At 43.3% G+C, this 14,036-nt stretch overlaps 1 protein-coding gene across 2 annotated transcripts in view; it reads left to right on the forward strand.

The window, feature by feature from the left end:
* The first annotated feature begins 4,573 nt into the window (after nt 1-4,573).
* Nucleotides 4,574-14,036, forward strand: part of RAD23B (RAD23 homolog B, nucleotide excision repair protein) — a 48,969-nt gene continuing 39,506 nt past the window's right edge. Inside the window, exons 1-2 of one of the 2 annotated variants that reach the window (XM_058445213.1) lie at nt 4,574-4,695; nt 4,913-5,081. In XM_058445213.1, the coding sequence (XP_058301196.1) occupies nt 5,016-5,081 (66 nt within the window). In that variant the 5' untranslated portion in view covers nt 4,574-4,695; nt 4,913-5,015. Of the gene's footprint in view, nt 5,082-14,036 lie in introns of both variants that reach the window. The other variant, XM_032164805.2, reaches the window with a different exon arrangement.

Genomic DNA, 14,036 nt, shown 5'->3' on the forward strand with positions numbered 1-14,036 from the left:
GAGACAGGATCTTGCTCCGTAGCCCAGGCTGGAGTGCAGTGGTGCAATTTTGGCTCACTGCAACCTCCGCCTCCTGTCCTCAGGTGATCCTCCCACCTCAGCCTCCCAAGCAGCAGAGACTATAGGTGAGTGCCACCACACTTGGCAATTTTTATTTTTTGTAGGGAAAGGGTCTCGCCATGTTGCCCAGGGTGGTCTCAAACTCGTGGACTCATGCATTCTGCCTGTCTCGGCCTCCCAAAGTGCTGGGATTACAGGCATGAGCCACTGCACCTGGCCTTGTGTGTTTCTTAGACTTTCACATTCACACAGCAGTCACTCATTGATTCACCCAGAGCATTTTCCAGTCCTGAAAGCTCCACTCATGATAAGCATCCTATACAGGTGTGCCATTTTTAATCTTTTTATACCACTTTTTTAACCATGCCTTTTCTATGTTTAGATACACAAGTACTTACCATTGTGTTACAATTATCTACAGTGCTCAGTACAGTAACATGCTGTGCAGGTTTGTAGCCCAGGAGCAATACACTATATCATATAGCCTAGATGTGTAGTAGGCTACACCACCTAGGCTGCATTTCTACATTCTATGATGTTTGCCCAACAACTGAATTGTCTAATGACACACTTCTCAGAACAAATTTCTTCATTAAGTGCTGCATGACTGTATTTGCAGAAACATATTCTTTTTTTTTTTTCTTTTTTTGAGACGGAGTCTCACTCTGTCGCCCAGGCTGGAGTGCAGTGGCGCTATCTCAGCTCACTGCAACATCTGCCTCCCAGGTTCAAGCGATTCTTGTGCCTCAGCCTCCCAAGTAGCTGGGACTACAGGCATGCGCCACCATGCCCAGCTAACTTTTGTATTTTTAGTAGAGATGGTGTTTCACCATATTGCCCAGGCTGGTCTCGAACTCCTGAGCTCATGATACGCCCAACTCGGCCTCCCAAACTGCTGGGATTACAGGTGTGAGCCACCACACCCAGCTGGGGAAATGTATTCTTTTACATATCTAGAAAGTTTCTAAGAACTCAAAGCAATGCTTACTCCTAGGGAGGTGGGAGGAGGACTTTTATTTTCAATCAATCCCTCCCTTTCTACATTGGCTTTTTTTATCCTTTTGCCACGAGCAAAAAAAACCTTTTTTTTTTTTTTTTGCATGCACTAATAAATGGAAAGGCATCTCTCTCCTTTTTTTCCTGCAGATAATAATAGTTGTAGCAGGAAGCTTTTAACATTATAATAACTGTACAGCATATTTCAGGTTTTTAAATATTTTCACATTTTCTTACAACTTGTAAATTATAACTAAAATGACCTTACCATGTTTTCAAATAACATGTATAGAGTATCCACATTGTGCTAGCTTCTTCAGATAACATGATGCACAGGACTGACTCACCCCATCTCATGGAGTTTACAGCTGATTTAGGAGTCATTCAGCATGCACTATTGAGCACCTACTGTGTTCTAGGCACTGTTGTAGGTGAAAACAGTCATGAATACGACAGTCAGTGTCGCTCCCTAAAAAGCAAGTGGCTTGCCTAGAAAAAAGGCTTAGGCCAGGCGTGGATGCTCACGCCTGTAATCTCAGCACTTTGGGAGGCCAAGGCGGGCAGATCACAAGGTCAGTAGTTCTAGACCAGCCTGGCCAATATGGTGAAACCCCATCTCAACTAAAAATACAAAATTAGCCAGGCATGGTGGTGGGTGCCTGTAATCCCAGCTACTCGGGAGGCTGAGGCTGGAGAATCGCTTGAACCTGGGAGGCAGAGGTTGCAGTGAGCCGAGATTGCGCCACTGCACTCCAGCCTGTGTGACAGCAGAGCGAGACAACATCTCAAAAAAAAAAAAAAAAAGGCTTAACACAGGTTTAATATATATTATTAAATTTGTTGGAGAAGTCCTCTCTAAAAAAGTAAAATTTGAATTGGAACCTGAAGATGAAAAGGAGTTAGCCATTCAAAGATCTGGGAAGATAAGTTTCAAGATGAAGGAACCGCAAGTGCAAAGGCCCTGAGGCTAGAACCAGCTTAGCCTGTTTGAGGGCTGAAAGGGAAATGGATGACAGTGAATGAGTGGGTGAGAGAAGGAAAGAGATGAGGTCAGAGAAATTGGCAGGAGTCAGATCATGTGGGCTCTCCAAGGCCACATAAAGAGTTTGACTTTTACTCTAAAATGCAATTAGATATTAAGCATAGATATGACATGCTCTGATTTATGGGTTTAAAAGGCCACTCTGGCTGCTAGGGAGGCTGTTGAGGGTAAAGGGCGGAAGCGGACAGACCAGGTGGGATGCAGATGAAGGATAATGATGGATTAGCTTAGGGCAGTAGAAGCAGAAATGGTGAAAAAAGGCTGACTTGGGGATATACTTTGGAGAATAAGGTTGACAGGGCTTGATAATCAATTGCATGTGGTTGCTGGGAGTGGGTGAGGGGGGGAAGAGAGTTATCAGGGATGAAGACCAGATTTTTGGTCTGAGCACCTGGGTAGATTGTCAGGCCATAAACTAAGATGGGGGAAAACTGGGAGAGGAGCAGTTTGCAGGGGCAAAGGAGGTCCAGAGAGAAATCAATTGTTCTCTTTGGCCACATTAAGTTTTAGAGGCTTGCTACATATTCAGGTGAAGATATTGCTTAGGCAATTGGCTAACTCTGTAGCTAAGGGGAGAGGTCCAGGCTGGAGGTATTTCAAAACAAGGGCCAAGATGAAACCACCTGGTGACTACGAGTAGCTACAGGAAGACAGAGGGCAGAAGATTGCATATTTAATTACTATGAAGGGAGTTATGTGTTGTGAAAGGGGAAATATCAGGTTAGTGGAGGGAGAAGCTGGTCAAGGAAAGTTTCTTGGAAACATTAAACCCAAGCTGCTTGAAGCCATGAAAACCAAGTAGTGACATTGTATTAGTGAGGATGCTGTCCCAGAGAAGTAATTTGTAATTGGTCATAGAGCTAGTGGCCTGACTAAAACTGTGTTTTATACTTGAACTAAATCGAATGTGCCACAGGCACAGTATAAAACAGAGAAGAAAAGCTGGGCGCGATTCCTCACATATAATCCCAGCGCTTTGGGACTCCGAAGCAGGAGGATTACTTGAACCCAGGAGTTTAAGACCAACCCTGGCAACACAGGGAGAACATATCTGTACAAAAAAATAAAATATCATATGGGAAGCAGTGGTGTGTGTCTGTGGTCCCAGCTACTCAAGAGGCTGAGGTGGAAGGATCTCTTGAGCTCGGGAGGTTGAGGCTACAGTGAGCCGTGTTTGCGTTACTGCGCTGCAGCCTGGATGACAGAGTCAGACCCTTTAAAAAAATAAGAATAATTTTTAAAACAAAAAAGAGGGGAATAGTGGCACACCCTGGGACACAGACTCTGGAGTCATTCTGTCTGAGGTCACATTGTGGATTTGCCATTTACTACTGGCTGGGTGATTCCGGGTGCATTACTCAACATCTCTGTACTTCAGTTTTCTGTCTGTAAACGGACTTTCTACTAATAGCTAACTGCTTACAGACTGTTTATCGTGATTCTGGTACCAAGATTTTACATACAATATTCAACTTCCCCCTCCAATAATCAATGAGTGACATTATTATTCTCATTCTACTGCTGAGGATGCGGAAGCACATTCACCCATTCCACAAACATTTACTGTGCACCTGCAATGTGCTAGGCATGTTCATGGGTGAACACAGCAAAATCTTTGCCTCTGTGCAGCTTCAGTCTGGGGTTTACAGGAAAAGGAGAAAGATGATAAACAAGAGATACGTACATTACACGGTAATTATAAGAGGATACCCGCTATACAAGAAAACAGCAGGATAACAGACATAGGAAGTTGGGATTTTAAGTAAGGCAGCCAGAGCAGACCTCACCAAGAAGGCAACATCTGAGCAAGGATGTTAAGGGAGCCGGGGGCAACCTAGAATCCACCAGCAGGGAGAGTAAGGCGACTCGGAGAAAGGCGAGGGGCTAATGCATCCGTTCTAATAACTCTGACTTTAACTCGGGGCTAGATGGGGAAACACTGGACAGTTCTACCCCGAGGTGTGACAGAACTTGACCTTCGTTTTAAATCGGTCCATCTGTTTAGGCCCAAGGTCCCAAGGCTAGTGAGAAAAAACAATATTTGAACGCGGGCAGTCCGGCTCAGTAGTCTGTGCTGTCGGGATTAAAGAATCAGTCGACACCCCCACGGCTGAGCCCCGCAGCAAGCGCCCCGCGGCAGCCTGGCCCCAGACTGTGGTCACCGCCATCCTTTCACTTAAACTCCGCCCCGATTACTCCCCCGCTCCAAGGCTCCGCATCCACTCCGCCGAGTCTCCACGTAGCGCTTCCCCGGCTACATATTGCGTAACTTCGGCAGCCGGGCGGAGTCTGGACAGAGGCGGAGCGGCGGCTGGCGGAGAGAACGCCCCAGCAATAGTCGCTAGGAGGAAGCCCCAAGAGCCCTTGCCGCCCACGGAACGCGCCTGCGTAATCCGGGTCCAGGCCGCCGACATTCCAGAGACGCCTTCCGCCCCGCCCCCAATTCCGGGGCGGAGTCCTCGGCCGCGCCGGCGCAAAGCGACGCCGCACCCCACGCCTGCGCGCTTCGCCCGCCCGGCCCCATCCCCCCCAGGTTTTTCTCGTGGGGGAGGGGGCACGTCTCGGCGAGTCACGATGATGGCGGCCACCATCCTGTGGTGAGCTAGCGGATTCCCTGCTTGTCTCGCCGAGCCCCTCGCGCCTTCTGCAGACTCGGTGGCTGGCGCTCGGCGCGTGAGGAAGCACGGCGGCCCGAGTTTGCGGGGAAGGCCGCAGTCGCGGAGGCAGCGGCGCGGTCCGGGGCACGGGCTGGGGGAGAGGCCGCTCCGCTGGGCGAATGTGACAAGCCCCCACCCCCACCGCCTTCCTCCCCAGAGCGCGAGGAGCGCGGGCGACCCCGGGGCCCCGCCAGGCCACAGACCCCGCCCAGCGGCCAGCACCCGGCGCAGGCCCGGCAGCCGAGTTGCGCGGCGGCACCATGCAGGTCACCCTGAAGACCCTCCAGCAGCAGACCTTCAAGATAGACATCGACCCCGAGGAGACGGTATGCGCGCGGGCCGGGGGCAGGGGCAGCCGCGTGCGGGCCGCGGGGAGCGCCAGGAGCTCGTGGGGCTGGGCGGCGCGCTCCAGCGGGGGAAGTCCCGGAGGGCGCGATGAGGGCCCTGGGTCTTGGTGCCGGCCCTGGCCCTGGCCCTGGCGGCGTACAGCGGAGCCGACCCTCCTGTCTTGGCCGTGGGCTTTGTGGCAGGAGAATGGGGAAGCAGTGGCCGGACGCCGAAGGCCTGTTGGCAGATGGCGTGGAGCGCACGCCCGCGGGCCTGGGCCTAGGAGCTCGTGCTTGCGGGGCCGGAGGGGGATGGGGAGGTCCAGGCCGTCTCGGCCGTGGAGCCTGGCTTTCTGGTGTGGGTGCACAGGTGGGGGAGGGAGACGTAGGCGTCGCCACTATCCCTGCGTGGACCTGGTTAGCAGCTTAGTTCCCAGAGTTGGTAACCCGAGAAGATGAGCCTTAAGAAAAAAAAAAGTATCAGGTTCCGTTTGCCGCCGAGTGAGAGGTGAGTGGTGGTTAAAATGAATTTGCCCCTTTCTCCTCAGAATTGTTAACCCTTTTATTTGCAAATGAATCGTTCTGCTGCCTTCCTCCTGCCACCAAACCCACACCCGTGCGTAGATTGCACTTTGAGGCCTCTTTGGTGATGGTTTTAGCTGTTAGAGCTCTTCAAATCCATCCAGGCTCAAACTAAACTTAAGATTTAACGGCTTTTCTGTGTTAGAAATCTTGGAATTGTAGGAGTTGGAACCCTGCAGCCATCCTCCCCCGATCCCCCAAACAGTAGCGGTTCAAGGGGGAGAAAAGAAAAAAAAAAAAAATAACTTTGAATCCTTTCTGCATTTAAAGCCTTAAACATTTCAGAAGTCCACATTATACATTTTTCTGTATTTGTGACTGCATAAAGAGACACTGTTGAGGTCAGTACAACTTTATGCCAAGATTCTAAAAACGCTGTGAGTGTAAATTTACTGCTTATGTTCGGAAATACACCGCTAAGATTGTCATAATACTAAGTTTAAACCAGCAGCTTTCTGCCCAACTCTATTTTTAAAAGTAGTTGATTCTATTTTGGGTGGAGATCAGGGGCTTTGGTGTTAAGTAGACCTGAGTTCCATTTGTGGTTTTGTAACTTATTTGCTATGACCTTGGGCAAATTACGCTTAGTTTCATCCTCTGTATAATAGGGATAATACCTGCCTTGCAGATATGTGAAGATTAAATGGTATGTGTTTACTTGGTGGTCAGTAAATGGGATCGATTATTTAAACAATGGATTCCTTTGAGTGGAGATACAGTGTTAGGTTTTACTTATCTCGTTTAATCTTAAGTTTTGTACATGTTTAATTTTTTTAAGAAACAGCCTTTTTGGGATTTGGTACAAAATTATTTGATTTCAGAATATTTATATGTAGGTATATGCTGTGTGATTAACTTCTTAAAAGTACAGGAGATCTCAGTTATACATGAGAAACTTTTCAGTGTCCTCAGAAGTAATTGACAACACCCTGTGGACTGACAGTACTAATAGAATCTAATTTCTCTTGCATATTTCCTTACTCCTTAATGTGCATTAATAAGTTGAAGGGTGAAAGTTGAAATGGAGTTGTTTGATGATTTCAGACAAACTACGTGAAATGCCTATTTGACTTTGGTTCTTTGTGGTAACAAATGTTGGTGCCACAGTAACTTAATCGGCTTATAATACTCAGTTAATTTCAGAATTATTGAAAGCTAAAGAAATATTGTGGCTTTTTGGTAAATATGTGTGGGTGTACTGAAGTTATGCAGTGACTCTTTCAACAGCTCCACTGAAGTATTTATGTTCTGTAAGATTTGTTTTAGTGTTTTAGGAACTTTACACATACAGTGTTAACTGTGAGTTAGTGCTGTACCTGTATTTGTATAAATTCTTAACTATTTTTGCTGTTTTCCAGCTTATTTCCAAGGAAAAGTAATATGCTATATGTCTGGAAGTATATTTTTGAAAAGCCCCATTGTTAGGGAGCGGCTTCTACGGCTTTTGCTGCTACTTATATAAATATAATTTTGTTGCTATTAGTATAAAAAAACTAATACTGTTACTCTGGGGCAAGAAATTAAAGCATTTCCCCTGGGATATATGGAACGTTTGCATTGAATGACTTGTCAGTTTTTATTTTAATGACTTTAGGAAATATTTTTCATGACAACTGTTTCAATTCTGTGTTTGTAGTGGGTTTTAATTAATATTTGTTTTTGATACGACACTTTAGAATTCCAGTAAGAAAATAAACAATGAAAATTATGTTTTCTAGGGCAACACTAAGTGTCCTGTTTCTAAGTTGTTGTGAGAACGAGGTAACCAACGATATTAGAAATAGATCTAAAATAAAGACAAGATAGGATCTTATTGAGACCTGTTTTTGGTCTGCTTACAGATTTGTCCTTGTTTAATTTTTACCTAGAAGGAACCAAGGAAATTAAGTAACTTATATAGCCAGTATAGCAATTCTTGTGAGCTTGAGATGAGCATGAGCAAAAATGGAAGAAAGGACTGTGCGATAAGTGGAATCATGGGAATGATTCATTTGTTGAACAAGTAAATGTTTAGTGAGCTTTGCTGGCAGGACTGGAGGAGTACAGGGACCTGTAGAACGTGGCTGGGGCTTCTGGAAGCCTTATTGACTTAGTCAAAGCTCAGTGACTATAGAGTAGGGGGATATACAAAGTGGAAAAAGCAAGATAATTTGTTTTAAGATGTTTTTGTTTGCCCTACTTTTAACAAAACTTTCTTAGACTTACTAGGCATTTTGTACCATTTAGTTGACTGTTACCGTGATACATTACATGACCACTGCCTTTAGTGTTAATCTTTACAAAGATCTTTTTGTTTTTTACAATTGTAATGCAAGCCTTCTTATAAAATATTCAAACAATACAGAAACAAAATGAGAAGGTGGTATGTGTGGGGTAGGGAGACCATTGCTAGGAGATTTTCTTCATTATGTGCTTTTTTTTTTAACTGTAAAAATTGTGGGAGACTTAAGTAGCCTACATATTAAAGCATTTTGAGACGTCTGATAGAGCACTGCTTCTCTGAAATTCTTAAAAATTCTGAAGTTTAGGCTGGGTGCGGTGGCTCATGCCTGTAAACCCAGCAGTTTGGGAGGCCGAGGTGGGCAGATCACGAGGTCAGGAGATCGAGACCATCCTGGCTAACACGGTGAAACCCCGTCTCTACTAAAAAAATACAAAAAATTAGCCGGGCGTGGTGGCATGCGCCTGTAGTCCCAGCTACTCAGGAGGCTGAGGCAGGAGAATCGCTTGAACCCGGGAGGCAGAGGTTGCAGTGAGCTGAGATCACTCCATTGCACTCCAGCCTGGGCGACAGAGCGAGACTCCGTCTCAAAAAAAAAAAAAAAAATTCCGAAGTTTAATGGTGTGATGGACATTTAGAGGGAAATGGAGTACAGTTTTTAAGCTCAGTTTTATAGTCAATTAGTGTTTTATATTACTGTTGCTTAAAGCCATTAAGAAAGGTAGATTTAAGAATAAACCTTTTGAGATAAAATACAGTGCAGTATTTTATTGCATCACTGAAATGGTGACAAGAAAGAGTATGTGATACACAAATTAATCCTGCATTCTAACTCTTGACACTGTTTGCCTTGAACAACTAAAAACAAAACTCAGTAAATTTGAGATGAGACTTTAAATGCAAAAGCTGAAATGTGATTGGATTAGTATATAAGTGACATTAAAATTCTACATATACATTGGATGTTTTTGCTAAGATAATTGTAAAGATATCAATTTTAATGTCTATAAATAGCATATTAGTGTGCTGCGAAGAATTACCTAATTTCGTGGCTTATCTCTATAATGTGATTGTTATAAAATACTGCTTTACCCAGCACTTTGGGAGGCCGAGGTGGGTGGATCACCTAAGGTCAGGAGTTCGAGACCAGCCTGACCAACATGGTGAAACCTGGCCTCTACTAAAAATAGAAAATTAGCTGGGCATGGTGGTGCATGCCTGTAATCCCAGCCACTTACGAGGCTGAGGCAGGAGAGTCGCTTGAACCTGGGAGGAGGAGGTTGCAGTGAGCTGAGATCGCACCGTTGCACTCCAGCGTGGGTAAAGAGCGAAACTCCATCTCAAAAAAAAAAAAAAAGTGTGTGTGTATATTGCTTTAGTACTTGTTCTGTATTATACAGTATTTACTAGCCATCATTTATTAGTGAAGTATTCCTGTGGTGGTTTATTGTATTTTCAATATAGTCATGCTAGATACAATTTCATATTATAGAAGCTTCCTAGATTAAGGCAATGAGTAGTAAATGTATTAAAAATACTATATCACAGAGGTGAAATTAAGAGTTCTTGGCATATTGGTAGAACAAGACACAGAAAGAAACTGAGAAATCTGGTACATTTTTGCCAGACTTTTGCTGTTTTGATGGCGTGCACACAGTAGGCATTTAGTAAAGATCTTTGAATGAACTGAATATATTCTTTTGGTGAACTGGCAAGGCAGTGATCCCCCAATGTAGTGTGTTTGCATGTTGATTTATTTATTTAATAAATACTTGCTGTGTACTTACTAGATGTCAGGTCCTGCTGTGATGGTATGTGCATTCTAGTGGGATAAAACCATCAAAAAATAAATTTTAAAAACCAGATAATGGTAAGTGCTATGCAGAAAGTTGAAATAGGATAAAGTATTTGATAGTACTTCACTGGGTGGCTACTTTTTTGTTGTTGTTTTGTTTTGTTTTTGAGATGGAGTCTTACTCTGTAGCCCAAGCTGGAGTGCAGTGGCGCCATCTCGGCTCACTGCAACCTTTGCCTCTGGGGCTCAAGCGATTCTCCTGCGTCAGCCTCCCAAGTAGCTGGGACTAGAGGTGTGCCCCACCACACCTGGTTAATTTTTTTGTATTTTTAGTAGAGACAGGGTTTCATCATGTTGCCCTGGGTGGTCTTGAACTCCTGAGCTCGGGAGATCTGGGTGGCTACTTTTAAATTTACTAGTCACTGAAGGCCTTTCTGAATAAGGTGACATTTAAGCTGAGAGCTGAGTAAAAATGAGCATTCAAGATGAAGAGAATGTTTTCTGTAGGGAACTGCTAGAGCAAAGACCTTTAAGAATGTGTTTTGGGAACTAAAAAAAAGCCTGCATTGCTAAGGTGATGGGTAAGAGATAAGAGAGTGAGTTGGGTAAGAGATAAAAGAGTGAGTTAGGCAAGTGGCCAGAGCATTGTAGGCTAGGGGTTTTCATGGTAAAATTGGAAACGTTTACAAGCAGGACAGAAATCTTTGTTTCTTTGTCTCTCTTTCTCTTTTCTCTTTCTTTTTTCCTCCCTTCCTCCCTCCCTTCCTCATTTCCTCCCTTCCCTCTCCTTTCCTCTCCTTCCCTCTCCTTGCCTCCTTTCCTCCCTTCCTTCCCTGCTCCCTCCTTTCCCTCCCTTCCTTTTTCGACAAGGTCTTGCTCTGTCACCCAGGCTAGAGTACAGTGGCATGATCATAGCTCACTGCAGCCCCAAACTCCTGGGCTCAAGTGATCCTCCACTCTAAGCCTCCTCAGTAGCTGGGACTACCGGGGCATGCCGCCACGCCCAGCTAATTTTAGTTTTGTTTTTTTTTTGTAGAGATGTGGTCTTGATGTTTTATCCAGGCTGGTCTCCGACTTCCAGCCTCAAGTGATCCTCCTCCCTCAGCCTCCTAAAGTGCTGGGATGACAGGCATGAGCCAGCACACCTAGCCGAGTAATATTTATTGTAGGTTTTTTAAAGGTTACTTTGGTGCTGTGGGGTGGGCAAAAGTGAAAAGCAGAGACATCAGTTAGGGGGCTTGTGCAGTAGTTTTAAGTAATTGCAGCTTGAACCAGGGCAGTAGGAGTGGAGATGTAGAATGGAATTAGGATATGTTTTGAGAGGTACAGTTGGCTGTACCACTTGCTGTGTGACCTCAGGCAAGTTACTCAGTATGTGCCTTTTGGTCCTCTGCTGTAAAATTAGAATACTAGTATGAAAGTACTAACTTATTGGTATATGAGTTTTGAAATAATATTAACAGTGCTTGGCAATGTGGTCCCACTCTCCCTCCATTGTTCTTGCTTAGAAAGCCTCAAATGTGATTAAATTCAACTCAATGTTTGTACTTGCACCTGAGTGGCCAGAGATGCACCTGTAGCCACATTGACTTCTCTCTCTTAAATTTATGAACATTAAGGAACTTAAGTTCATGAGCCTTAAGGAATATTAAGGCACACTAAGGAACGTTAATTGGGTCCTTAGTGTGCAGCACCTGACAGTCTTACAGTTTACTAGTCCAGTCACTCTTCCACTGCCACAGGATGCTTTCATATCATCTACCCTCCTTATTTTCACTTGATGACCCTAGTCTTTATTTGATTGAGAATTTAGAAATAATCGAGACAGAATGTCTACGGGGTCCTACCGTAGCTACCTACCTGCTAGCCTCCTCTTACTGTAGATCGTTCTGAATTGTGGGCGGTGCTATCTAAGGCAGGTCCTTCCACTTCTCCACTATACCTCATCCTGTCGTGTGAAGGACATCACTCCATCAGATCTTCTTTTCTCTTCATCACTGATTTTTCCCATTTCTAGGGTATACAAACATTTTTTCCCCATCTTAATGATATGCTCCCTTGTGTCCACATCCCTCTTTAGCTGCTGCCCTATTTCCCTGCTTCTCAAGAAAATTCAGGAGTATCTCTTAATTCTGTTTACTTTTTTCCACATCTTGCTCTTTTCAGATCCACCATACTGTTCCTAAAAGGGAGTCCTCACAACTTTGTACTTGTGCCTTGTCCTTAAGCACAATACTTTTAAAAAAGTCTCTCCTCATTATTAAAATGGGAGTAATAATGAACTGCTTTCCTAACAGTTGTGAAAATCAGATGAGATCATGGGCATGGAAATATTTAGTGAATTGTGAAATTAGAAATAAATTTTGCAGTTTTTAAACTAATCCTGCTTTCATCAGTTTTTATTTCGATCATTTCACTATCCTTTCTTTAAAAGGTTTGTATGAATGAGATATTCTCATTTTCTTAGATTGACATAATCAGCAATTTTGAACAGTGTAAAATCAGTGAACAAGGTCCTGCCGCGATAGATGCCGTATAGGATTCCGGTTAATGTCTGAAAGAAATTTGCTAAATTTAACCCTACTGTGGCACAGTGAATCGTATGAAGGACACTACACCATCTGTTCCCTATAAGTTTAGATAAATAAATGTTTTTTTATAGTGTCACAAAAGCTAATTTTACAACCGAATGAGCTTTATAAAACTTTTAAACATTATATAAACTTATTTCAGCAGAGGAAGTAGACCAGCTACAAATGACTGACAATACATGAACAGATTCTAGAGGCTTAAAACAGGTAGATAAAATTGTTCTCACCCATTATTCCCCACACACTTCTGGTTGAATTAGGTAGGCACCTTGTTTTTGCTAGTGCACTGGAGACATCCATTCTTTGCCTATATAGAAACTTACAGGTATCTTGGGAATTCTGCTTACTCAGTTTTCAAATTCCTGTGTTTCTTTTGGTCTCGTTGAAATCATACTGTTAGGAATATGTTTTATAATAGATTAAATTGGTATGAATTGGTTGGCTTAATTTCTGTTGGACAAATGGGTTTTGGATTTCAAATCATATATTTAAAATAATAGCCTTTTGGATCATAACCCCAATTTGAGGATTGCCTTTGTTATAGTGCCTGCCTCTTCTCACGTAATTGATGTTATGCTATCAGTTATTGTTTCAATTGTAAAAATCTCCTGTACTAAATTATTTTATTCTTTGGGTCCAATGAGGAGATTTTTCCTGTTTGTACTGAAGTCAGCTGACCTTTTAAAAATCAAATTTATATTTGTAGAATTATCAGGAACCTACCTTGGGACAGAAATTCCCCAGGAAATACTCTGGTGCCTGTACCAATTTCTCAAGTGGAAGGAGAACAACCAAAGAACCAAAAAAGAAAAAGCATCGCCTGTAGTGTAAACATAAGAAATCCTTTAGTAAACATTTGGCTTTGGGAATCTCCTTTATTTTGCTAATTGTTGATTGCCAAAATTTAATTGCTATTATTATTTTTTAATTAGGCCGTGTAGTATTAGAACTGCCTTAGACCTTTTTCTTTTAAATGAAATCTCTTTTTTCTCTTTGAAAGTCCAGTTTTCCCTAAATTATTCAAATAATTCAGGCTCATTATAGTAAATAAAGTACAATAAAATGTGAACGGCTTTTGCCCTTGGTCTAAGGAACCACTGTAGACTCTGTATATCCCTCTAGTCTTTTTAAAAAATATATTTACACATAATACATGAACACAATTACACTATTTGTGTAAAAAAATTAATTGCAGCTAGCTTTTTTTCTTCAAAGATAGTTATAAATATTCCATTCATTTATATTGCATAGTGTTCAAATGAATGTATGTACATTAATTTATTTTACCATTTCTCCCTTGTGGATGTTTAGGGTTGTTTTCAGTTTTTAGTACTGCAAAAAGCAATGTAGGGCACACACTTTGTACCCTTGTCTTTGAAGTAGTTACATGAGCACCTCTAGCATTGATTTCTAGATGTGGAATTATTTGGTCAAAGTGTGGCAGATTGCCTTAAAAAATGCCTGGTCAGGCCGAGCGTGGTGGCTCACACCTGTAATCCCAGCACTTTGGGAGGCTGAAGTGGGTGGATCACGAGGTCAGGAGTTCGAGACCATCCTGGCCAACTTGGTGAAACCCCGTCTCTACTAAAAATACAAAAAATTAGCTGGGTGTGGTGGCGCGCCCCTGTACTCCCAGCTACTTGGGAGGCTGAGGCAGGAGAATCACTTGAACTCCGGAGGTGGAGGTTGCAGTGAGCCAAGATCGCGCCACTGCACTCCAGCCTGGTGACAGAGCGAGACTCTGTCAAAAAAAAAAAAAAAAAAAA

This window comes from Hylobates moloch, unplaced genomic scaffold (genome assembly GCF_009828535.3).
Source record: "Hylobates moloch isolate HMO894 unplaced genomic scaffold, HMol_V3 SCAFFOLD_10, whole genome shotgun sequence".
NCBI lineage: Eukaryota > Metazoa > Chordata > Mammalia > Primates > Hylobatidae > Hylobates > Hylobates moloch.